Source organism: Rhinatrema bivittatum, chromosome 2, assembly GCF_901001135.1.
Source record: "Rhinatrema bivittatum chromosome 2, aRhiBiv1.1, whole genome shotgun sequence".
In the NCBI taxonomy this organism is placed as follows: Eukaryota; Metazoa; Chordata; class Amphibia; order Gymnophiona; family Rhinatrematidae; genus Rhinatrema; species Rhinatrema bivittatum.
This window is the reverse complement of record NC_042616.1, coordinates 505,694,628-505,719,510: the sequence shown is the minus strand read 5'-3', so window position 1 is coordinate 505,719,510 and position 24,883 is coordinate 505,694,628. Positions and strand designations below refer to the sequence as shown.

The 24,883-nt window shown below is 39.4% G+C and overlaps 1 protein-coding gene across 1 annotated transcript in view; it reads left to right on the top strand.

Annotated features, from left to right (window-relative positions):
- MCUR1 (mitochondrial calcium uniporter regulator 1) overlaps positions 1–24,883 on the top strand; it is a 101,287-nt gene that overhangs the window by 35,689 nt on the left and 40,715 nt on the right. The window contains exons 4-6 of the mRNA XM_029590685.1: positions 11,487–11,588; positions 21,085–21,126; positions 23,095–23,166. Coding sequence (XP_029446545.1) covers positions 11,487–11,588; positions 21,085–21,126; positions 23,095–23,166 — 216 coding nt within the window. The remainder of the gene's footprint in view (positions 1–11,486; positions 11,589–21,084; positions 21,127–23,094; positions 23,167–24,883) is intronic.

Here is a 24,883-nt window from a genome sequence, read left to right as displayed (position 1 = left end):
GGAACAACAAGATATGGATCAACTTATATAACATCGTGATACAAGTTATGTTATTACAAGTTGTTATTACTTATATGTACAAACTTTGTCTCTGCTATCTGTAGTGTTGCTTATTTTATGTTTTTTGTATTGATTTTATTGAATTAGGTTGTTACTTATATGGTACCTTTTATTATGTATGTCAGCTGTTACCTGGTATGTTTAGTGGATTAGCGGGCCATACATTTTGTTAAATAAGTATCTTATGTTCTTGAATAGTTCTGAATTTTTTTTTTTTTTTTTTATCCTGATCAGAAGGTCATGGTCTGAAGCAACGTTCAAATAATAAAACTATTTTAGTTTCTATAGAGAAACTGGCCTTATAAGATCACCCTCTCTCTTGCCCTAATAACTTTTGAACTGTTAATGCAATTTTCTTCATATTTGTTAGAGCACCAAGTGACCCCCAGTTCACACTTTCTTGTGCCCTCAGTGCCCCCAACACTTGGTCTATTTTTCTTTCCTATAGGGAAACAGATCATTTGAAATCTCAAGGAGGTCAAATCACATTGTGATGACAGAGTGTTTTTAAAGGGGTCTTATCATTGATTCGTGCCTGTGGTCACCAGCTGACTTCTTATCTTGCCTATTTTCATATAGAGAAAAACAGTCTCAAATGTTTAATGATGAACTTATCACACAAACTGGTAGAAAATATTTTAATGGGGTTATGCAAAAGAAGGAAAGTACGGTAGATGGAATAAATGTTAATACTTTCTTGTATTTTCTTCACCATTATCTAGTTTTAAAACAACTTTAACCAGGAAACGCCAAGAAAAGTGCCTTCTGTTTTTTTCCCACTGGCAAAGTGTTTTCCATAGATAAGCAGGCCAAATTATCCATGATTTGTGAATATCCGGTGGCATTAAAAAGATTTCTTTCCAACCTAGTAGATCTTTGAGTTCTATTGAACATTTGCGGAAGTTGCCTTGTGAGCTTCCTCGGTTATTTTTTTTTTTTTGTCCAAGCTAAAGCACATCGTACGTTCCTTCAAAAACTTTTTCTAAAACCTTCTTTAAAATCTTAATTTTTTTTTTTTGGTTGGCTCTCTGCCTCAGCAGCATCCTTTTTACTGCCACCAAAAAAAATAAGAATTTTGGGCAGAGGATAGATTCTTCTGGAATCCCCACTCCTACCTCTGACCTTTTCAGTCATGTCAGGGAAGAAAGAAAAAACATGTTCAGTGGTTTTAAAAGTTGTACTTGCAGCCAAATTTTCCATCACCAGTGGGCACTAGATGTGCTACCAGTGTGTAGGACCTGACCATGAACAGGCAAATTGCCAGGCCTGTGGTCGTATATCCCCTGCAGTCACAGCATTCCAGAGTGGCCAAGATTGAAGGGCTGTGTCAGTCTGTCCGGGGCCTCAGCAAGTCTTCCTCCTGGAGCACAGATTCCGTCACTTTTCCAGGTATGCTGGGATGGAGCTCGTCAAACTCCCTTAACTGTGCATACCAAAGCCTCCGTGTCAAGAGGAACTGACCGGCATGCGTCAAAGTTGAAGCGATACCACTCGAGCTGCCGCATGCACTGAAATAACACACGCGATGTGATGAGTCAGCAGCATCTATGCAGGGAGAGACTGCCTCAACACAACACAAAACGAAATTATCAGGTAAGTAATTTCTCCATTTGTCAAGTTCCCCACTGATCTGTTTTCAGTATACCCAGATCATATGCACTCCTCTGGAAGACCTTTCCTAGTCAAGATTTATAGAGAAGATGGGTGGAACGCTCAACATTAACTTGCGCGAAGACAAAGATCCTTGCTCAGAGGTCATGGAACTGCAGATTGTGGATATACTGTTTAAACCGGTAGCCCTTCTGACTCCTGCCGTGTTAGATACCATACAAATGAAAATGTGGGAAATGCCCATTTCTGGTATAACAGTGGCCAAGAAACTAGACTTGAAGTACAGGATGCAGAAAGCTCCAGGTTATGGAGTGGGTCAGCTTCCACATTAGGTGGTGGTGGTGAACTCAGCCCTTTAAAAAGGCAAAGAAAATGACTCTTTACTCTGTCCTTACCCTTGACCTGTTTGCTGCTTTTGACACTGTTAATCACCACCTACTCCTTGATACTCTGTCCTCGCTTGGATTTCAAGACTGTCCTGTCTTGGTTTTCTTCTTACCTCTCCCATAGCACTTTAGTGTTTTCCTCTGGTTCCTTCCCTACTGACATTCATTATCAATTGTTGTGCCTCAGGGTTCTGTCCTGGGCCCTCTTCTCACTATATACTAATTCCCTTGGTGCTCTGATTTCCTCTCATGGCTTTCAATACCATTTTTATGCTGATAACTCACAGATCTTTCTACACCAGAAATCCAGTCCTGGATTTTTGCCTCTGTCCCACCACCACCTTAAATTCAATATGGCCAAGATAGAACTCCTTACTTCCTCCCCCCCAAGCCCACCTCCATCTTTATATGGATAAGTCATCATCCCAGTCCCATCAGCCCGTAACCTTGGAGGAGTCTTTGACTTCTCTCTCTCTCTCTCTCTCTCCTTTTCTATGCGTACACAAAACTCTGCTAAAACATGTTGCTTCTTTATAAAATACTACATTATTTATTGTAATTTCTTGTTCTTTATTTCTTGTTTATTTCTTGTTCTTTAATCCCCAGTTTCTTTATCCAAGTTTATCCTCCTTTTCGATGTAATTGCACTCTGTCGTGCCTGTTTAATGTTATAATGTAAACCGAATTGATATGTAACATTGCTACATGAATTTCGGTATATAAAAATGTTAAATAAAAAATAAATAACATTGCCAAAATCCGTCCTTTTTCCTTTCTGAACACACTACCAGATCCCTTATCCATACTCATCTCCTCCAGCTTAGACTATTGCAACCTGCTCCTCACAGGTCACCAGCAAGCCATCTCTCCACTGCAGACTGTCCTAAATTCAGTTGCACAACTTATCTTTCGCCAAAGTCACTACACTCAAACAACTCCTCTTCTGAAGTCATTGCATTAGCTCCCTGTCCACTCCTGCATACAACTCAAATTCCTTTCTCACCTACAGATGCCTTCGCTCTACAGCAGCTCTCACTATATCTCCTCTTATTTCTCTCTGCACCCCTCCTCATGCACGCCACGACAAGTCACTCCTATCTGTGCCTTTCTCTATCTCCAATTCTTTCTACCTGGCTGTGCTGTGCACTTGGAATAGTCTTCCCTGAACTGGTACGTCATGCTCCCTCTCTTGCCGTGTTTAATTCCCATCTAAAGACCCACCTTTTTGAAAACTGCTTTTAAATCTTATGCCTGATTGTCTGCTTTTAGTCTTAACTAACTTTTCTTTTTAACCATTGTCCTTTGCTTTATGAAATAACCCAAACTTCTTGTCCTGTAACTTTGTCTTATTAGATTATAAGCTCTATCGTATGTGTGTACAGCGCTGCATATGTCATGTAGCGCTGTGGAAATGTTTAGTAATAAGACTTCACTCCAACTCTCCTAGACACCTGGATAATTTCAGGAATAAAGTGTTTTAGGGCTCAATGCTAACAGTCTCTATTACTCGTCACTAGTTTTACCTGATCCAGTATAATTATGAGTGCATACAGAAACTGAAGCCATTTGTTAAAAATCTGGCAAATCATGCTCTCCTGAGCTGCTGAGAGATGTGAAAGAAGCCATACAACATTTACTGTGCTCCATTTATGAATCCTTCTATTCTTTTGCACGAACATAGGCAGCCTCGATAGGGCTCGCCACATGGCTTGGCTTCAAGTTAGCAGCATCCGGGAAGATGTGCACAAAATGTTTTGCTGACCTTCCATGCCTCAGAGATATCCTTTTCAGTTGAAGGCAGTGGGGAAGCAGTTTCTCAAATTAGACCAGAATGCTGCAGTGCAGTCCTTGTCCACTGCACCTGACCAGCCGAGTACATCAGATGGTCATTCTTCCCTTATAGAAGACTTTATTATTAAAGATGTTCTTTATTTACTTGTTTGTTTTTTTAAAACTTGTATACCACACTCTACTAAAAATGCCCAAGGTAGTTTACATAATAAAAATATTCAAACACATTATAGGTAACATATTACAAAAGACAAAACAAAAGTTCAGCATTGGAGACAAGAAATGTTACAGGGATGTCCAGAAAACCATATGGTAACAATTTCATGTTCTTTAATGTCAGTTGGAAAGATAAAAAAAAAGGGAACTGCTTTTGGTAGTCCTTCATTGGAATGCCTGTTTAAATAAAGCAGTTTTTAGGGCTGCTTTTTTTTTTTTTTCCACATCTGAGATATCCCATAAAGAGTCTGACATGGAATTCCAGAGACTTGGCCCTTCAACAGAGAAGGCCTGATTTCTGGTTATATTCAGTCTTGACATTTTGGGGGGAGGAATTTCCAGCAGGGTCTTGTTAAATGACCGTAGTTGTCTTGTCAGTTTATAAATTCGAAGGGCAGTACTTAGCCAGATGGATGTGTCATCGTGTAGCAATTTAAGTATCAGTACTCTATACTGAATTCAGTATATAAAGAAAAGCCAGTGGAAGAAAATTAGGGCTGAGGTAATGTGATTTCTAGAATGAGTACCAACTAAAAGGCGTGCAGCAGAGTTTTGGATTATTCGTAATGCGTTAATTGTGCAAGCAGGGAAACCAAGATATAGGGAGTTACAGTAGTCCAGATTATTTAGTATTAATGACTGCAGAACCAGATGGAAATCATGGGTTTCTAGAAGAGGTTTTAGTAAATGCAACTTATAGAAAGATGATTTGACAAAAGTAGAAATATGGTGCTGCATGGAGAGGTTTGAATCATTCATAATTCCTAAATTTCTTGCTTGGGACTTCCCACAGATCATAGCTAATTCTGTCTGCTTATCAATAGAAAAAGTGTTTGCTGACTGTAAATGGTGTTTTCCATAGATAACAGGATGAAATAGCCATGAGAAACCAAACCTCCTCCATGGAAAGTTGACTACATAGCTATTTGCTCTGAAATAGACTGAGATGTCTCATAAGGCAACTCCCAGATGGGAACTCCACACATGCTCAATAGAGCTGAAAGCTCTGCTAGCTTGGAGAGACAAGTACATTCAGTGCCACCAATGACATCACCCACATATCATGGCTAATTCATCCTGCTATCTATGGAAAACACAGTTTACAGTAAGCAAACTTGCTTTATAATCCAGTGAATTGTTTTGGGCATCTTTACTGTCAAGCTTTTCTGCCCATTAATGTTTAAGATGGCCCATCAAAGAGACCTAGTTTGAGCTGGACTTATTAAATATTCCCTGCTAGCTGATGGAATTTATTCTAAGACCACATCTCCTTGCTTCCTGCCCCCCTCCCTCTTCCCCTGCCACCATGCCAGAAATAGGAATATGTTCACACCATGGTTCAGGACTCGCTAATGAATACCACATCAGTTGCAATGATGGTATTTCATTACAAGCAAAGAAATGCTGTCATTTGAAGTAATATGAGAGATTCTCAGAGCAGGATTATATATTTTGGAGATAGATGTCTGTGGGAATATAGGAATACTTGAGCTATGTGTCTACAAGTAAGCTTAAACATCAGCAGTGGATAGAATCTTAAATGGGTTGAGGGTTTTTTTTTCATGGTTTAGCACTGTTTTGCTTCAGTATAGAAAATACTCCTTTTCAGCAGTTATGAAAGATTTAACTACATTCTCTGTCTTGCTGGATAAATGGAACAAGTATTACGTGAGCTATACTCATCTTGGCTAGATATGAAAAAGACATTTATACAGTAATGCTCATTTCATATTAATTTATACATTGACATATTCTCAGTTTAACAATAAAACACAAAATCTCATGACTTATATTTTATTTTAGACTCACTGTGCTACTATTCTGTTTTTATTCACCACATTGGGTGTTAGTTGTAAATTGAGAAAGTAATGTGTAAAGTTATCAGTTTTATTTATAGCACATCTAACGTCTCAAAATATAGACATGGAATTCAAAATTGCTGAATTTTGTATTGTGTACATTTTTAACAATGAGGTATAAAATTAATCATAAGATATTTCTCAATTTGTAAATCTCACTAAGTGATAAAATCAAACCTCATACAGAGTTTCCCTAAACAGACAACCACAAGACAACTACATTGAATTTGACAGATGAACAAAAAAAAATCTTGAACTGAAATTAGCTAGAACTACATACTAAAAATCTGTTGCATAATACAATAAGCCTGTTTGAACAGTCAAATCTTAACAGTTCTTTTAAATTTGTTCACATCATGAATATGCCTGGCCTCAGTGGGCAAGGTATTCCATAACACAAGTACATGAAAGGAAAACATACATTGTCTAGTCCAAGTCAGTCGAGTTGTTTTCAGAGATGGTACTGAAAGAAAAGAAGGCTAAGATCTGTTTTCTAGCAGATGGATAAAATATTAAGAGAACTCCAGATACAAAAGCCTGGACATATACATCACCTTAACTAATAAAACTGAGCTGCCGGGCTGAACAGAAGTTGATACATATGGCGATACCATAACCCCACAGCCAGGCTGTAAACGTTTTACTCGAATCCGCACAAATCCTACTCACACATTGATTTTTTTCTGATAGACAAATGTCTCCTGTCCCGAATACAGAACACGGAGATTTACCCAATTACCTGGTCTGATCACGGTGCTGTGGGGATAGAGTTACGGTTTCAAGACACAGTGGGGGGACGGAGTTTTTGGAGATTGAATCTGTCTTTATTGAAAGATGATGAGTTTAAAAAACACTTGCACACTCATATCAAGGAATTTTTTTGATAATAATTGTGATCCTTCAGGCCCGATGGGTACGATCTAGGAATGTTCTAAGGCGGTGGTGAGAGGCCTATGCTTATCCAGAGCCTCTGCACTCAAAAAAGAAAGGGAAGCCACTAGGATAAAGCTTCAGAATGAAATAGACATATTGGCCAAACAACATATGCGCACACTATCATCTAAAACTTATAATCAATTATCTGCTGCCAGAGATAAATTGAGGCAACTGGATGATGGGTTGATCTCTCACCAACTAGAACAATTGAAACAGACACATTACGAGGAAGACGATAAAGCAGGCAAACTACTAGCACATAAACTAAAATCCCGCATAGTGCAAAGCTTGGTCACTAAGATAAAGGCTGCAGATGGAAATTATACAACACAACCCACAGAAATTAGAAAGTGTTTCGTTGCTTTCTACGAGACCCTGTATAGCAAAGATAATATTAAAGAAGCGGACATTGAAGCTTACTTAACATCGACACATCTTTCAACCCTATCGGAAGAACAACAGATAATCTTAGATGGACCAATTAAGGAGGGGGAAGCAGAGGTCATTAAACATCTTAAAAACGGCAGATCGCTGGGGTTGGATGGGTTATCGAGGGAATACTATCGGACATTTACGGATGCCCTGGTAACACCCATGGTAAATTTATTCAATGTCATCAGAGAGGGAGGAGTATTTCATGAGCATGCCAACATAGCTGGTATTACTGTTCTCCCCAAACCAGGTCGGGATCCTACAAGATGTGGGTCTTATAGATCTGTTTCCTTAATTAACCAAGATCTCAAAATTCTGGCCAGAATATTATCCGTGCGATTAAATAAATATATGCCAACACTGAAATTCGGATCAAGTGGACTTTATACCCCAACACATGGCCGCAGATAATGTTCGCAAGATCCTAGATTTAATTTGGTGGGTAAAGCATGAGAAAATACCAGCTGCCTTATTGTCTATAGAGGCGGAAAAGGCTTTTGATTTAGTTCATTGGCCTTTTTTGTTCTCTACTTTGGGAGAAATGAATTTTGGGGAATTTTTTCTTCGGTGGTTAAAACAATGCACCGAAGGCGTCCGTAATGGTAAATGGGAAGTATGGACCTACCTCTGCAATTTCTAGAGGTATAAAGCAGGGGTGTCCTCTATCACCACTACTTTTCGCTCTATATCTAGAGCCTTTTGCCGATCGCATTAGAAGGTCCCCGAGTGTACAGGGAATAAAGATAGGTGACCATGTTTATAAACTCTCCTTATTCGCCGACGACATCTTATTCACCCTAGCTAATCCTAGAGCATCATTAGAAGGGGTCCGTCAGGAAATAGCTTCTTTCAGTCAGGTCTCAGGGTTTAAAGTGAACCTAGATATATCTGAACTGCTTAATTTTAACTCTGCCTGATACAGATGTCCAACATATAGAGAAGGTAATGCCCTTTCGATGGGCCAAGAAAGCACTAAAGTATCCGGATGTCCGATATCCGTTCCTCACTGGAGGAGTTGGTTGACTTAAACTACACCCCTCTCCTCAAATCTATTGATAGGGATCTGGATAAATGGCACAAAAAGTCTTTTTCATGGCTAGGGAGAATGGCTACGGTAAAAATGAATATCCTTCCACGACTTCTCTACCTATTTTCCACTTTGCCTGTGCATTTATCTACTCTAAAAGGACCAAAAGAAAATTTTTGATTACATTTGGAGAAGGCATCCTCCTAGGGTGGCACGGCGCACACTGTTCCCAGGGTACAAGGAGGGATGGGAATCCCTAACTTGCAGATGTATTTTGTCGCCTCACAATTACGGGCAGTAGTAGACATAGCTAGACAACATACATGCAAACAATGGGCTCAGGCAGAGCAAGCCATGGTGGGATTTATGCCATTGGAGGCAATGCTTTGGCAACCTCGCCATACTTGGCAGCTAGTTGCCTGTATCCCCTTGTCTCTCCAAACGACATTAAAAAATATGGGACACCTGGAGAAACTGGTTGGTAGGGGACTTCTCATATTTCTATCAATCCTCACTATATCTTATTAATCTATTTCCGGCTGGATTCCAATCAGCCATTTTCGGCTCTTGGAAAAGAGCAGGAATAAACAACTTGGGCCAGCTCCACCAGGGGGAAGCGCTGTCCTCTTTTGAACAATTAAGTTGCCAGTACAAATTGGATAACAAGTTACCTCGCCTATACTCAAATCAAGCATTTTATAGCAACACAAATTAGAGCACAAAGAATGAGGCCCACTAGGTCCCCATTTGAGAATCTTTGTCATGGGGCGGACAGATTGTGTATAATGACCTCAAGAATATACCACCTACTTAATTATATGGATCATTCACTTTTACCATACGTGGCGAAATGGGAAAATGACCTGGGGGAACCTCTACTTCCGAAAGAATGGGAGCATATATTTTTAATGGTGGGTAAATGCTCTATATCAGCGAGGCTACAAGAAAACTGTTATAAAATGTTATACAGGTGGCACCTAGTGCCGGAAAAATTACACAGCATATACCACCAAGTTTCTTCATTGTGCTGGAGAGGATGTGGATTCTCGGATACATATTTCCATACCTGGTGAACCTGCCCAGGGGTCCACCAATTTTGGTCTGAGCTATTAAAATGGGTAAATGATATTCTAAAAACACAACTAGTTAGATGCTAGAATTATCCTACTAGGTGGCTCAATGGCAGATCTAAATGGGGATCAGCAAAACCTTTGTAGGCAAGTGTGGATAATCGCCCAAATGCTGATCGCCAGACAATGGAAATCAAAAACCATTCCGACTTTGTTGGAAGTGGTGGCTAAGTTATGCAACCATCAACGGCTAACTTATCTATCAGCAGTCAGACACAACACTCTTTGGTCATATCATCGGATCTGGAATTGGCTCCCAACTTTACAAGCTTAGGAGATTTTACCATAGAAGGGGGTGAGAGAGACCTATTCACACTCACTAATCAATCACTTTGATATATTTATGATACGGAGACCTGTGTTAATGGATGAATGAATAATCCAATGATTATAGTAATGGTGAGAGCACAATTAGCATTGAGTGTATCATATACTGTCAAATCATTCTCAACCGTGAAGTAATGTTAAGGTTCTAGTTTAGACTGGCTTTTCAATACGTGCTATGACAATCAAATGCTATAAGGCTATAATATGACATTGTTCAAGGTGGTTTTATAATAGTGTTTTTTACATGGAGAGCTGGTGTGGTGATACCTTCCATGATGAAGGGTGGGGGAGGGGGGAGAAGGGAAAAGTTCAATTTTTTCTAAAACACTTGCCAACATATAAATGAGAGACTAGTAATGCGATGTATTCCACAAGTCTTCAGTTTATTATTTGATGTATATTGCCGTTGGTTCTTTCATTACAATGTTGTATTTATTAAAACTCAATAAAATATAAATTTAAAAAAAAACTGAGCTGCTGGGCTATAGGCAGCCAGTATATAGGCTACATTGACACAGGAACCATATGCTTTCTCCACTTTTGCCATAAGAAATCTAGCAGCATTGTTTTGTATCTGTTGTAATTTACTGACAAATTTAACAGGAAGGCCAGCTTAAAGAGCATTATAGTAGTCAAGATGAGAAAATAGTCATGGAACTGTCGCTGATAAAAGAAAAATATCTTCTGGAAATATTAAATGTTTTTCAAGTGTTAGTGAAGAAACAAATGTTACTCCAAGGCTCTTCACATTCAACTGGTACCGGCGTTATTCCATCCAAGAATAAAAAAGATTCTGTTTAGCTGGTTTCCCAGTACAGAGGATTTTAGTCTTATTGGTGTCTAAAAGTTTTTTTCCCAATTAGCCACTGATAGATAGACTTGAGACCTATTTATTAAATGAAATTTCTAAACTTTTCTTCCTATTACTTATCCTGGCACTGACTTTGGTATGGTTTAATTGAATGTGGAATTAAAACTGTATAGTAGTTGATACTGAATTACTGGTAAACTTTTCTGTGTGTAAAATAAAAAAAAAAAAAAAAGCCCAAAAAAAATGTCACTAACACATGCACCTTCTCTTTTTGGTTTTTTTTGGAGTTTTTTTTTTTGTTTTTTTTTTTTGTGAAGCACTGTATTTAACTTTTTAAATTTTACCAGGAATGAATTGAATGTAGTGACATCCATATTCGAAGGCTTTGTCCAGCTAACATTTGAGGTTACTCGAACAAACCACAAGGTTTGAATCTTTCTCCTGGTAACCAGCTAAACTTTGTATGGACAAATGTTGCCTACACAATTTACCCAGGTACAAATGCCACTGGGAGTGTCCCAGGGTGCAGTTTTACTTTGTCCAGACAGCACCAATATTGAACACTGCCTGGACAAAGTTATCTGGGTAACTCTAGTTGAACAAATCGCTGACCTGTAGTTAGGATAACTTCTAGCCCGGTGTGTCTAGTGGCACTTTTACCTGAATAAATGCCATAGAGTATCTGGGTAAAGTTATTCAGGTAACTTATCTATTCAGCAGGTTTTTTTTAATATGGACCTCTTTCATTCCAAAGACTTTCTAGCATCACCCAAATTTTGAAGGCAGAGCCTATAACTAAGTGCACAAGTCTTTGTAAATTCCTCTCCCCCACTTTCTGAAAGAAACCAATTGCAGAAGTGTTTCCCCTGTCAGCTGAAAGTTCTTCTTCTGTCCTTCTAGGAGATTTCTCTCCAGCAAATAATGTCTCACATTGCTTCTGTCAAAAAGGACATGATCATTTTGGAGAAAAGTGAATTTTCAGCTCTACGAACAGAAAATGAGGTAAAGCTCAGCACATAGTATCTCAATGAAGTGTTTGTCTTTGACTGTGATGGCCAGAGAAGCACTCCATACTCTGCTCTAGTTGGAATTTTACAATTCTTGCCTTATAACTATAGAATTATTCTACTACCAGGGAATTTTTTCACTTGGGTATAGTAAGGACTGACCTATGCATACAACTTTCTGTAGTAGTATCAGGCACTAGTTCATTTGTGCACAGGTCCTCTATTTGCAACAGACATCTGACCCAGAGTTGGCTATATCAGTAACACTGAAGAGCCTATGGAGCACTACATAGCATCTCTGCAATATAGCATATATATTCAGTTTTTCTCTTATAATAAAGGTTTTGTTTTTTTTTGTTAAAAATGTAAGATATAAATTGGGAATAATACTGAAATGGACATTAATGAGATCCAGGCTCTCTTGTGAAAAAGTCTTGATTATGCTTTTCCAATTACCACACCATTCTAGACCAAAGACTACTCATCTCTATGTGTCAGGAGGATTTTGGTTGCTCACAAGAGTGCACACATGGTATCTCTTCCAAGGATTTATAAATGTCCTCTGTAATGTATTTAGGGCTTTTTCCCTATCTTTCCTCAATTTTTTTTATGGATCAGTTTTCCAGACTTTACTCATTTTTAAGCTGAGTTCTCTATAAATTAAAACACACAGTTTGTGGTAACTACTAAACAATATTTTTAGATACTTCTAAGGCTAGGAGAATAATTCACTCTTCATGCAGTTTCATCCTTGACCTTGCTGTTGAAATATTTTTAAGACTCCCATTACATGGTCATTTCAATCATTCTAGCTTTGACTTTAGATTTAACTAGGAACATAGGTAGGGACCTTCATTTTCAGGTTTTAATGGGCTTTTTTTTTCCAGGGAATTTCAGTGTTTATTATGACAATTTAGGAGAAAATCAGTTAAGAAAAATGACTTGTTACTTGTCATTTTTCTGGGCAAATAGTTTATTTTGATGGACAGAAGACAGGTCAATAGAACAATATTAAGCAGATTCTCCCTCCCATCCACTTAGCATCCCCATTCCTACCTAGCATGTCCCTCTCTCTTCACCCTGTCTTCCCCCCCCCCCCCCCCCCATTGCGACAGCATTTATCCTTAACAGTGGTATCTGCAAGCTGATTTTGTGCAGGGCCAGGGTGCCTGTTGGGAAGTGCTTCTAGTGGATTTGCAGCATCAGACAGCAGGCACTTTGGCTGCTTGTGGGGTGAGGAGGGGGGATTTGAAACACTGTATGAGTGACACTGGCGGGAGAGGAGTGCTTTCACTTGAAATGCAGTATGCACTTTGGCCCACACTGGCTTCCAGTAATAGCTGGAGGCCTTGAAACACTGCATCTACAGCTCTGGAGGAGCTTTATAATCAACCTAAAATTAGGGTGAATATCTGTTTCAAAGAAGTGTCACCTTTTGGGGGAAAGTCCAGGAATGTATGGGTGAAAATCAGTTTAAACTGAAAATGAAGGACCCTATACCATAGGATATTTTTTTCTCTTTTCTGAGATGCCAGTGTGCAGGTAAACGTTCTTGGTTGTAGTTAAGTTCATAAAAAACACTGGAATGGCTCAAAATGCTGCACAGTTGCAACCTTAAAATATCCATTGACTAGAACTAATAAGGGTGCCAGTTAATGTTATGTTTGATTTTAGGCCACAGAAGCTTAGTTAGTAGTAACTTTCAGTTGCTGCCAGCCATAGCCAGATTTAAACTGACAGGCTCTGGTTTCTTCTACCAATCTACTGACCCATCCAGCCTACTTTCACCCTCATGAATGTTATGGAAAATGTGTGTACTAACTTTCATCCAGATTTTGTTTAAAAAATGCAATAAAGAATTCACAGCTGTCTAAGAGGCAAAAATTCTGTTTTATAACAGATTAAATAGGCATTTCAGCTGGCCTTACAGCTCGTGCTGCAATACAGTGGAATTAAGTTTAGATACTGTCACTGCATGGGTGTGCTGCAAATACAGTGCTCTCATGGAGGTAGATAAGATAGCAGCAGCAGCTGCTTCAACTACTACAGCAGCCACCAAGTAGTGCTGAGTGTCCCTTAAGCTGGTAAGGGTGTCCTAAACTGCACAAGCATCCTGTCTAGGGGAGACGGATGACAGGTACTGCCAGGGGGAGAAAGCAAGGATGAAATAGAAGTGGGCATTTCAAGTTGGCTGACTCAAGTTTACCAAATTTGAAATGCTTCACTCCTGAAAAAGTGCTATTCATCTTTTTTTTTTATTATAATTTTTATCAATACACAATGTTAAACACCAAAGACTTTACAAGCATTCATATTTCAAAGTAAAGCAAGCACTGTACAAAGTTTTCCAATAAACATGATTATAACTTTACCGGATATTCTCAAGTAGTGTCTCGTTATCAAATATTCCCTTTTATTCCTCCCCCTTCCCTCCCCTTGTACCATCTCGTTCCACATTAGTACTCATAATAAGTCACTCAATCTGACAAGATACATAAAGTATACCACAAGATATAAACTGATCCAAACAACTATTATATCATAATGGGCCTAAGGCTAATTTTTGATCCTTAATCCAGGGTGTCCAAATATTATAATACATTAAGGTTTTATTCTTTATGGCAATCAATTTGGCTAAAAGGCAAATCTTATTTAGCTCCATTTCACCTCATCAGTCGTAGGAGTTCTCTCAGATTTCCAGCTATATGCAAGGGCACAACGTGTTGCTAGCATTAATTGTTGGAATAGGCCTGATTCAGAGAATTCTCTATCAAGTGGGGCACTTAACGCTTGTTCCAGATTGGGATCTACTGTCAACCCAACTAAGTTTGAAGCCAGTGTAAATATACTTTTCCATAGGTCACCAACATTTGGGCATTGCCACCACAAATGTAAATAAGTTCCAATACTCACACCCTTTCCAGCATCTATTTGAATACGATGGCACAAACATAGCAATCCTTTCTGGGGTAATAATCTCATCATGGTCTTGTAACTGTTTTCTTGTGCGAGAGCTGAAATAGAGCATCTTTTGACATTTAAATAGATTAAATTCCAAATCTCCTCTGAGAGTTCTTTCCCCAGATCTTGTTCCCATGCCTTTACATAGGAGGTTTTCCCCAACGAAGCCTGATTTAGGAACCTGTATATCAGGGAGAGGGTCTTTTTCAGTGTGTCAGCCTGATTGCATCAATGTTCAAACTGAGTTTTCCCTAATAGCAGATCATTTTCCACTTTCTCAGTCACCAGAAAGTGTCTGATCTGTAAATAGTGGAAAATCTCCCTGGGGTCCAAGTGAAATGTTTCTTGTAATTCGTAAAAGGAAGCCATCTTTTAGTTGTCCCATAGCTTTTGAAAAGTCACCATTCCCTTATCCAACCACTTGTTTATAAGAAAGTAAAGATCGTCCCGCAGCGAATCGAGTATTGTAATTGATACCGGACTTGTAAAAATATCTGCGGGGACCAACCAGTTTAGTCTTCCTTTGAAGCCATGTTTTTATTGTAGTGTTAACTGAGGGAGGCCAACTTTTTTATTTAATTTAATTTTTTTTTTTTTTATTGGGGGCCAGGTTGACCGTGGTTGCCACACTAGAAAACGAAGGGGAATCCCTCCCACCATCTCATATTCCAGCCATGCCCATTGCTTCTCAGTCTTTTTGTGCCAATCTACATTGGCTCTAATCTGTGCTGCAGCATAGTTCCAGGAGATATTTTGCATGCTCAGTCCCCACTGTAATTTGTTTATATGAGAGATTTCTTGATCCTCGGGGATTTATGCTTCCAAATAAAAGCAAATATTCTCCTCTGAAGACTTTTCAAAATATGTTAAGTATATCGAAAAAGATTGGAAGAGGTGGTTAAGCCATGGGATTAAGTTCATATTAACCAAAGTTATTCTGCCAAACCAAGAAAGGGTATAACCCGACCAAGTGTCTATGTCCTGGGAAATAGATTTTATAAGGGGTAAGAAATTTGTCAACACCTCATCTAACGAATTGCTTATTCGGATACCTAAGTATTTAATAGATTTAGAGACCCATTTTAAAGGAGAACCTTTGCTTCAATGAAAGGAGTTCTTTGGGAACAGAGAGGTTTGAGGATTTCTGACTTTTCTAGATTTACCTACGGTATATCCTGAGACCGCACTGAAGTCTCCTAACTCTGCAATTACTTTCACTAAAGATCTTTTGGGGTCTGTGAGGGTAAATATGTCGTCAGCGAACAGTCAGAGCTTAAACTCTCGCTCGCCCACCCATACACCTGAAATTTGCTCCGTTTACCGGATGCGAATTGCCAGGGGTTCCAAGAATAGCACAAACAACAAGGGCTACATAGGACAGCCCTTTCTTGTCCCCCATTTGTTAAGCGCCATGCCATTTTTTAGGACGCTTATGGCCAGGGAGACAAGAACACTTAGATTTTCAGTGTAAAACATAATCTTTTATTGAACAATATAAGTATTCTCGGGAGATGCTGATGCCATGCCTCTGACAACCTGTCCACCAGCATCTCATCGTATACAGGAAGTGATCCTTCTTTTATAGATAACATACAATATTGTGGAAGCTTCTAGACTTGCATGACTGCCCAAAGAATCATTTACATAGGTTGTCATGCCAACCACATAACTATTTCTGAACTGCCCTAATTAGTTTTCCCAGGAGGTGGGGCTCATTTACCAATCACTCTCTAGGTAGTCTTTTGTTCTGTTAGAATCTTGCTGGTCAAGCTAATTACCACATCGGTGGCTGTGTTTATAGAAACCTTTGTAGTGTTTGTATGGCCTGAAGGTCCTGCCGTTGGTTTCTTCTTTGTGACCCTATGAATAGGACTCACCTTTCTGGTGCCAGCTTGCCTGCCTTTATAGATATCCAGGGAAATTCTGCAAGTCATGTTCAGAAAGTCACTTAGAATTCATTCAGCCCAGGCAGGCTAAAGAAAAGTAGAGGATTCTGGGAATTTCCTTCTCCATGTTGGTTTTCTGTTCTGTTCAGGCCCACTCATCACGTTGTATCGGGAAGGTAGGTGAATAAGATCTTTAACTTTTACCTGAGCCTCTGGGTTAGAATATAATTGGCTCAACCAGTTTAGAAAATATGACCCAAATTTCACTTTTTCCAGCACTTTAAATAGAAATGGCCAATGGACTAAGTTGAACGTCTTCTCAGCATCTGTTGCGAGAAGAACAGTTGGGAGTTGTTCACGCACCCACCAGATTAGATCTACAATTTTTCTCACATTGTCCGATGTCATTCTCCCTGGGATAAATCCAGATTGGTCCAGATGTATCACCCTCACAATGAATCAAGACATGCAATTGGCCAGGATCTTTGCTAAAATTTTAAGATCAATATTTATTAGCGATATGGGGCGGTACAATCCACACTGAGTGGGATCTCCCCCATGTTTTGCATATTATTGTGTTAGGTCCTGGGAATTAATGGTGGCCCAATTTCAAGTAGTTAAACCATTTCAGGAGTAAGGGCATTAAATCTGAAGAAAACATTTTGTAAAAGGCTGCTGTATATCCATCTAAGCCTGGCGATTTATTTACCTTAAGGCCCTTAATTACCATTTCAATCTCTAACCCCGTGATTTCACCATCAATAAATTGCTGCTAGACATCAGTTAGGGTTGACAGATCAAGATCTGTAGAAATTTGGTAATACTTTCTTCCGTGATTTGCCTTATAAAGTGTACCTTAAAACTCCATGAATTGTTGATGGATTTCACGAGGTAGGGATAAAATTTCACCTGCGTCTGATTTTAAGCTTTAGTACAGCTTGCTGGGTTGTTCTTTTGCCTTTCAAGTAAGCGGATAGCCTTATTACCCCACTGGAAAACTTCCTGCTGTATCATCTGTAACTGAAATGCTATTTGGTCTAGGTCTGCTGCCTGAATTTGGTCCCAAATTTGTAATATCTATCTGTATATAGCCTCTGACATGATAGTTTTATGCTGTTTCCAACCTCAGTAACACTGCCATTAAGCGCCGCTTTTGTTCTGACTTCTGCTTCTTAATAAAAGAGGCTTTGGAGATGAATTTACCATGTAATACTGCTTTCAAGCTATCCCACAGTAATAAGGAATTGGTATTGTCCTGATCATTGAATTTTAGAAATTCTCGTCTGTCACACTGTACCTGGCAACAGAAATGGTAGTCAGACAGCAAAGTATCATTCAATTTCCAGAACCTTATACCTTCCACTTTGAAGCACTGAAAGTGTGACAAGTGGAATATAAATCTAAATTAAAAAAAAACAAAAACTTGGGTAATTTAATGAGATCCATATTGGAGTGTGGTCAGACCATGAAATGGTGTCTATTCCTGCAGAGGAAAGCTTTCCCACCAATATTTTATCTATGAGGAAATAATTCTAGAATAGGTTTTATGTGGCGGCGAAAAGAAAGTATAATTTCTGGTAGATGGGTATAAATGTCTCCAAGCATCTACCATGTCACATCTTTTTTTTTTTTTATCTACACCCTGGATGCTTTGGACCCTGAGTTCCCAGTACCTCCCCGAGTTATCAAGATGTGATCGAAATCTCCCATTACTATTAGCAGTCCTTCCCCCTTCGGTTGAAATGAAATCCTTAAGAGTTTAAAAAAAAAAAGTTCCACAGCCTTCAAGTGGTGCATATACATTGATCAGAAAATACAAAATCCCTTCCAGGCTAATTTGTACCATAAGTATCCTGCCCAAGCTGTGCTCTATAGTTTTAACTATCGTACCCTTAAATTCCTTATGAAAAAGGATTCCCAGCCCTGCATATTTAGCAGTAACAGGCGCAGCAGCAAAAAATTGGGTGGGATAAAGCGGACATCACAGCAGGTACTCAAAGCACTTTTTCAGGTGAGTCTCCTGGAGAAAAATTATAGGAGCCTCTCACGTCTGAAGGTCTGCCCTGAGAAACTGACGCTTTCAGGGAGCATTTAAACCCTTTACGTTTAAGGGGACAATTTTCATAGATGCTATCATTTGTTCTTCCAGGTATACCTAAGCACTCTTAACCCTCTGGTAGGGCCGATCCCCCTCTAATCAGTTGTTGGAAAACATGAAATCTGCCCATGCAAACAATATATTGCCAGATTGATCAATAACTTACAGATCTATTAACATGATACTGTAACGACTTGTATTGAAAATCCCAATTCCCCCCCTCCCCTTTCCCACCCATCCCTTGTTCAATGTTGGTGAGACTGGAAGTCACACACCAATCAGTGGAGGAGGATCACGAGTCTTCTACGGTGGAAAAATTTAACAGACCACTCTCAATAGCCTCCCAGATCCCTCTGTATTATCACAACATATATGAGAATTTTCCGGACCAGCTATCTCTTCTGGCCCATAATGAAAACCATGTCTAGATGATCAAAAGTAGCAAACATTAAAGCAGGTAACCTGATTCATAGTAGTATTTTTAACAGTTCAGGCACAATAGTCCAAACTTCATCATCTTCCGCTATCTTTAGAAGACATTGAATCTCCCGAATTCCTCCATAGTCTCCGCCTTCCCTTCTACACCTGCTGCCATTTCGGTAGATCTTCTTTTGCTGGAGTCTGAGGTGGTTTCTGGCTATGAGGCGTTTTAACCGTCATTCCGGCAGCTGCCAAAATGGCCTCCGCCTAATATGCAGTGTTAACTTTTGAGGAGACGCCATGAATCGTGAAGGCCAAGGCCAAAGGGAACAACCACCTGTACCGATGCCCCTTATTGCATTTCGCTGCTGTAAGTTTCCGAAATCCAACCTTTTTTCTTCAAGGTGATTGGGGCAAGATCTGAGAATACCGCAATCAAGTGCGAGTCCCACTGCCATGTTTGTTGCTTTCTGGCAGTCACTAAGATTTGCTCCTTGATGGGGAAGCATAAGAAACATGCCACAATGTCTTTATTCGTCCTTGGGCCGAACATTTGGTAGGCTCTCTCGTTCTCCACAGTCTGTTTTGGAGAGAGAGGTTCCTGGCTGGTTCCTTGCGATAGAAAAAAGTCACTGATTCACCTCTATGCAGTCTTTGTATTCATCCATTTCCAGGATATGACGAAATCTTAAGTTACAGCACCGATTCCTATTTTCAAGATCTTCGAGTTTTGCACAAAAGCAGACTCATCCACCACTAGCTGAAAATTATTTTGAAGATTTTTGATTTTGTCAGCTTGGGCTTCCAATCGCACATCGCATTCATCCACAAGGTGGCCTATGTCTGCCATTTCCTCCTTCAAGTCAGCCATCATTGCAAGTAGTTCTTTCTTTGAATCTTTCATGTCCTTTCTGATATCACAAAACCACTGTGGAAACTCATCTCGGGTAGGTAAATTAGTTTGGAGTGCTTCCACAGTCACCGCCATCGTGGAACGGTCTTCCGACTGTGTGCTCTCTTCGCCCTTGTTACCTAGGCCTGTCTTGTCTTGCTGCTCCAAAACCATTTTCACATAAGAAAACTGCTGCAAATCCAGCTCAGTTTTCTAATGGCCATCAATCTTGTGTTGAGACCAAAAAGTATTCTTTGGTCATCTTTTAAGCTTTGGTTTTAGATTTGCTTTTATTTATTTTATTTATTTAAAGTTTTTACTATACCGACATTCGTTAGATACATCACATCTGTTTACATTAAAACATAACAATAGCAAAATTTGCTTTACAGAAAACACTGGAATTAAACAGTAAGTTGTGGCTACAGGGGGGAGGAACAAGGGGAGGAAGTTGGGGGAAACTATATACATGACACATAGATATTCGCAAATATTAGAAGCTTGCAGATTATGGGCTGGCTGTACATGTAATGGGAGTTGGGGTAAACTATATACAAAAAAGCATAGATAATTACATCTGGGTAGCCAGAGTTCCGGATCATGTGGCCATCTTGCTCGAAGGCCACGCCTCCTCCCCTTTTCACTTCTTCTAAAGATGCAAATAACTTGTAAATGTATTCCTAGCTAAGCAGTTGTATTAGAGCAGCATTACCATTCTAACAAAAACACCCTTCTGCATTGTCATAACCTGAATGGCATGGTTGTAAAGCAGAAAGACTGAATATTTTTGTCTTTAAAAATAAAATACATCACACGGATGTATAGCCCATTAGATTGCTTACCTGTACACCTTCCCTTCTTGCCTATCCCTATCTATAACTCTCCACATCTTGGGAATTTATTTTCTGTTCTTTTTCATTGTTTGCTCTCCTCTATCACAAAAACTAAACTTTTTTTTTTTTCCCAAAATGTCAGGCTGAGAGGGTTTGCTAGTTGAATTTATCAAATTTCAGGAAAAAAAATCAGCATACTATTACCATTACCATTAAAGCAAATAAGTGAGTGATGATGGATTAATATAGATGGCATAATTATAACTGTATTTCCATAATACTTGAGCTTTCTTGTACTTGCCTGCATGCATTCTTACCTACTTTTTGTGCAATTGATGACCTTATCAAATTATGACCCTACATAATTTCAAGTTCTAATCAAATTTTCTGTTTTCTTTAAGAAAATAAAAATTGAACTCCAGCAACTAAAGAAGCAATTACTTGTAAGTAACAATAGTGGGGCCTGGTTAATGGCTCAGTGTTGCATGTTGTCATGAATAGAGTCCTGGGTTCAGGTCCCAAACCCTGCTTCTGTGTTATGCTGGGGATGCTATGGAATCAGTATTCACAGCATACTGGAAGGAAGGATATACCATCTATTGTTTATCTGTAATGTTGTGGTTCATTGAAAATAAGAATGCTTAAAGCCACTAGCTGTAGAAAAACATTTTTATTAAAATGCTATAAAATATAAACCTTATACATTAAATAAAGTACCTTATGGAGACCCTAGCATAAACGCCCTCTCAAATGATTTTATTGATAAAACAGCATTATATAGAATTTTATTTGTATATTTCCAACCCCTAAACTAGGTTACATAATTGTCCAAATTTCTATGATTGGCTTTCTATTATAAACATAATCTGAATGTATAGTAATCTGCTTTTATTCTCCAAGCTAATTATCTTAGTCTCATATAAATGTTTTCTTGGAATTTGCCAGCATTAGCATCCTTGTGCTTTTTCTAAGAATGTTTTCTATAATCTTAGATGGAATATCAGTTGGCCTCATATCAGTTCAAAATGTTCTACAGCCTTGTATCTTAGCATCTTTATCTAGTTTATAGCATCAGACTGTCTATACAAACAACTACAACATTGTAACACAATGTCATGTTACAATGTTATACTTCTAAGCAATTATAAAGGCTGCTTCTGAAAAATCAAAACTTGGGAGAACAGGAGTAATGACTTCTTTTGTGACATGTTGTTTCACTGAGACTAAGAGCCTATGAGCACCCACATCAGTAACACTATAGTGATGTGGCTCAGGGTTTGTGTATACAATGTTAGTGAGTCATGGCCTGTGACCCCTGACCGAAGACTCTGACTGTGGCTTGGATAGATGGAATGGGGAGGCTTAAAAAAGGAAGGAAACAACTTATAGTTGTAAATGAAGGTGGTTGGCATCGAGGGCATTGGTGGAGGCTGGGTCCAATTGTGGAAGCACAAAGAAAGCAGAAGGAACTCGTGGGGCCCCCCAAAATATTATGCATATACAGACTGAAATATAGGAAGCATAAAAGTCAGGGCGAACTTCTTCAGAGAAAGATGAAAAAAATAAATAAAAAGTAGCAAACCATTGTAAAGCAAACAGAGTGTGGCTGTGAGGTGAGATCCATATAAGTTGGAGAACATGAGATGGAGACAGATCAGGCAATAGTAAAGCCAGAATGCCTTCAACTTAGCATGCTTGCACACTTAGTAAAAAAAAAAAAAAAAAAAAGCACCGTTTCAAAGATTTCTTTTTGAAAGGGAAAATCTGCATAGTGCAGCAAATAATCCAGCTTGCACAGTACTGCTTGCACAGTTTTTCTGTGACGCAATTTCCTTTTCAGAAGTTGAGACTGTTTCAGAGTTTGGTAGATGTTAGGCCAAAAGATGTAAGTTGGGCACTTGATCAAGATAGCTGTTGGCAATGGAGCTCCTTGGGAGGATTTGACTTTATTAACAGACAGAAATTTTACCCCCACTCAGAAATGTACATCTCTGCATAGTAAAACACTGCATTAGGATATGAGATCAGTTTTATTTTATCTCCATTTTTTTCAAAAATGGTATTTTTCCTACCAGCAGTGATCTTAAGTGAAACCATCTTTTGTGCGATACTCTCTCCTATAACAAACACAAATTAAGTTTACATGACTCACAGCTGTTTAGAAAAACTGGTTAAATCAAATAATTGAAGAAAAATCTGCATAAAATGAAAATGGCATTCAGTTTATTATTTTTATTTATTTATTTTTGCAAGTGATCAGTAGCAAGGAAAGATCAAATGGAGCCTTTGGAAAAGGTGCATCTTCTGTTGTGTGGAGCGAAGTAAAAAAAAATCTAAAAAAAATTAGATTCTCTTTCCACTTTTCTTGCAGTGTCCACACATCCTCACTTCTGTTTCATTATTTTCTTTAGGATGAAGTTGTGAAACTCCGTGCAGACAATAAGTTGGATTTTAATTTGGAAAAGAGCAGAGTAAAAGAAATGGTAAGCTTAAATTTCTCTTGCTCTTTTTTTTTTTTTTTTTTGGCCATAAGCATTTTTAGCAAGTTTGAATCTAGCAGGTTCATTGAGAATGCTGATTTTACTTTTACATCCCCAAGTCCATGAAGCCGAATTAGGCAATTGGATAGGGACTAGATTATCAAAGTAACAGAGTAATGATGGCAGATACACCAACGGTCCATCCAGTCTGCCCAACAATTTGCTCCTAGTAGTAACTGCTGCTTCGTGTAGATTACTTCCATATATTCTGTTGAAAGTAGTAACTGTCACTCTGTGCAGGTTACCCCCATGCAAAAATTTTACACTGCCCATTTCTTCTTTTTCAGCTTTAAGCCTTTAGGGATCCACAGTATGTGTTCCATGCCCTTTTGAATTTTACTGTTCTCGTCTTTACCACCTCTTCTGGAAGGGCATTCTAAGCATACACCACCCTCTCCATGAAGACATTTTTCCTGATGTTAGTTCTGAGTCATCCCCCCCTGGCGTTTCATATCGTGACACCTAATTCTGCCTTTTTGCTTTCCCAATGGAAGGAGGTTAGAGCAGCAGGCTATGAACCAGAGAAACCAGGTTTTCCTAGTGTGTAGACAGATGGACTCAGGCCCAGTGGGTTTATGCTCCCCTGCCAGGAGATGGATCAAGCTAACATCACAGTATACATAATCCTGCAGTGACCCCAGCCTTCCAGTATTCTTCGTCTCCAGCAGATGGTGGACATGCATCTCCCTATGGGGGTTTGAGCTATTTGAAAGGAGAAATTTTGAAATTCTAAATTCAAGAAAAGAAAGCCCCACTCTCCTGCGGTGATACCTCACCAGTTTGAGAATTCCAGAGGTATGCCTCTGGGTTTCCTGGCATGGACTTAGCTGCTAGTTTAGCTGATAGGCACTGGGTGCAGGAGGCCGAGGGAGGCGGTGATGGCAGAATTTCCCCCTCTCCCCCCCGCAACCGGAGACTATTTCTGTACTCTGCCAATAAGCGCTGAGCTCAGGTAAGGGTTGTTTTTTTTACCTGAAACACGGGTTTCAGGACTTCCTTCGTTCCCGCTCCAGTTGGGGTTGGGAAACTGGGCAGCTTGGCAGATTGAACCGACCGCCAGTGGGCTAGTCCCCACGCTTAGGAATTTTTTCTTGTACGCTGCGTGATAGGCTCTGGCTGGCCATTTTCACACACTTTTGTGAGTGTTGTGTTGCCCACTATAGGCTGTCAGTGGGCTCTGTTTTTGGGAACACTTTTTACACGCACAGACTTTTTATTTGCTTAACTTGGTGCACAGGTTGTGCATGCACCTTGCCGCTCTTTCTTCTAGGTGCTTATTTTTTGGGTGCATATTTTTTTTCAGTGCGAACCATTCCAATGCACGTTTACCGCAGTGATGACTCAGGTAAGCAAGAAGCCTAAGCGTCTTCCTATTTGTGTTACCTGTCATATTAGGGCTTCTCAGCCTGACCTGGCTTCTGACCTGTGTCAGTGCTGTTCAGATGCTCAGGGAGAGTGGTCTTCCTCGGATTCTGCTAAACCTGATTCTTCCCATTATGAAGTTGGGTTGGTCATGGTCTTGACTAGGGGGATGCCAGATTTTGGTTCTCCCTTGACTGGCTCCTCCGCTGGCGAGGGCAGTTCTGTGGGACCAGCTCCAGTTCCTTCTGGGCTTGGTCTGAACCTGGCTGCTTTTTCTTGGGTGGAATTTTTTCGAGGC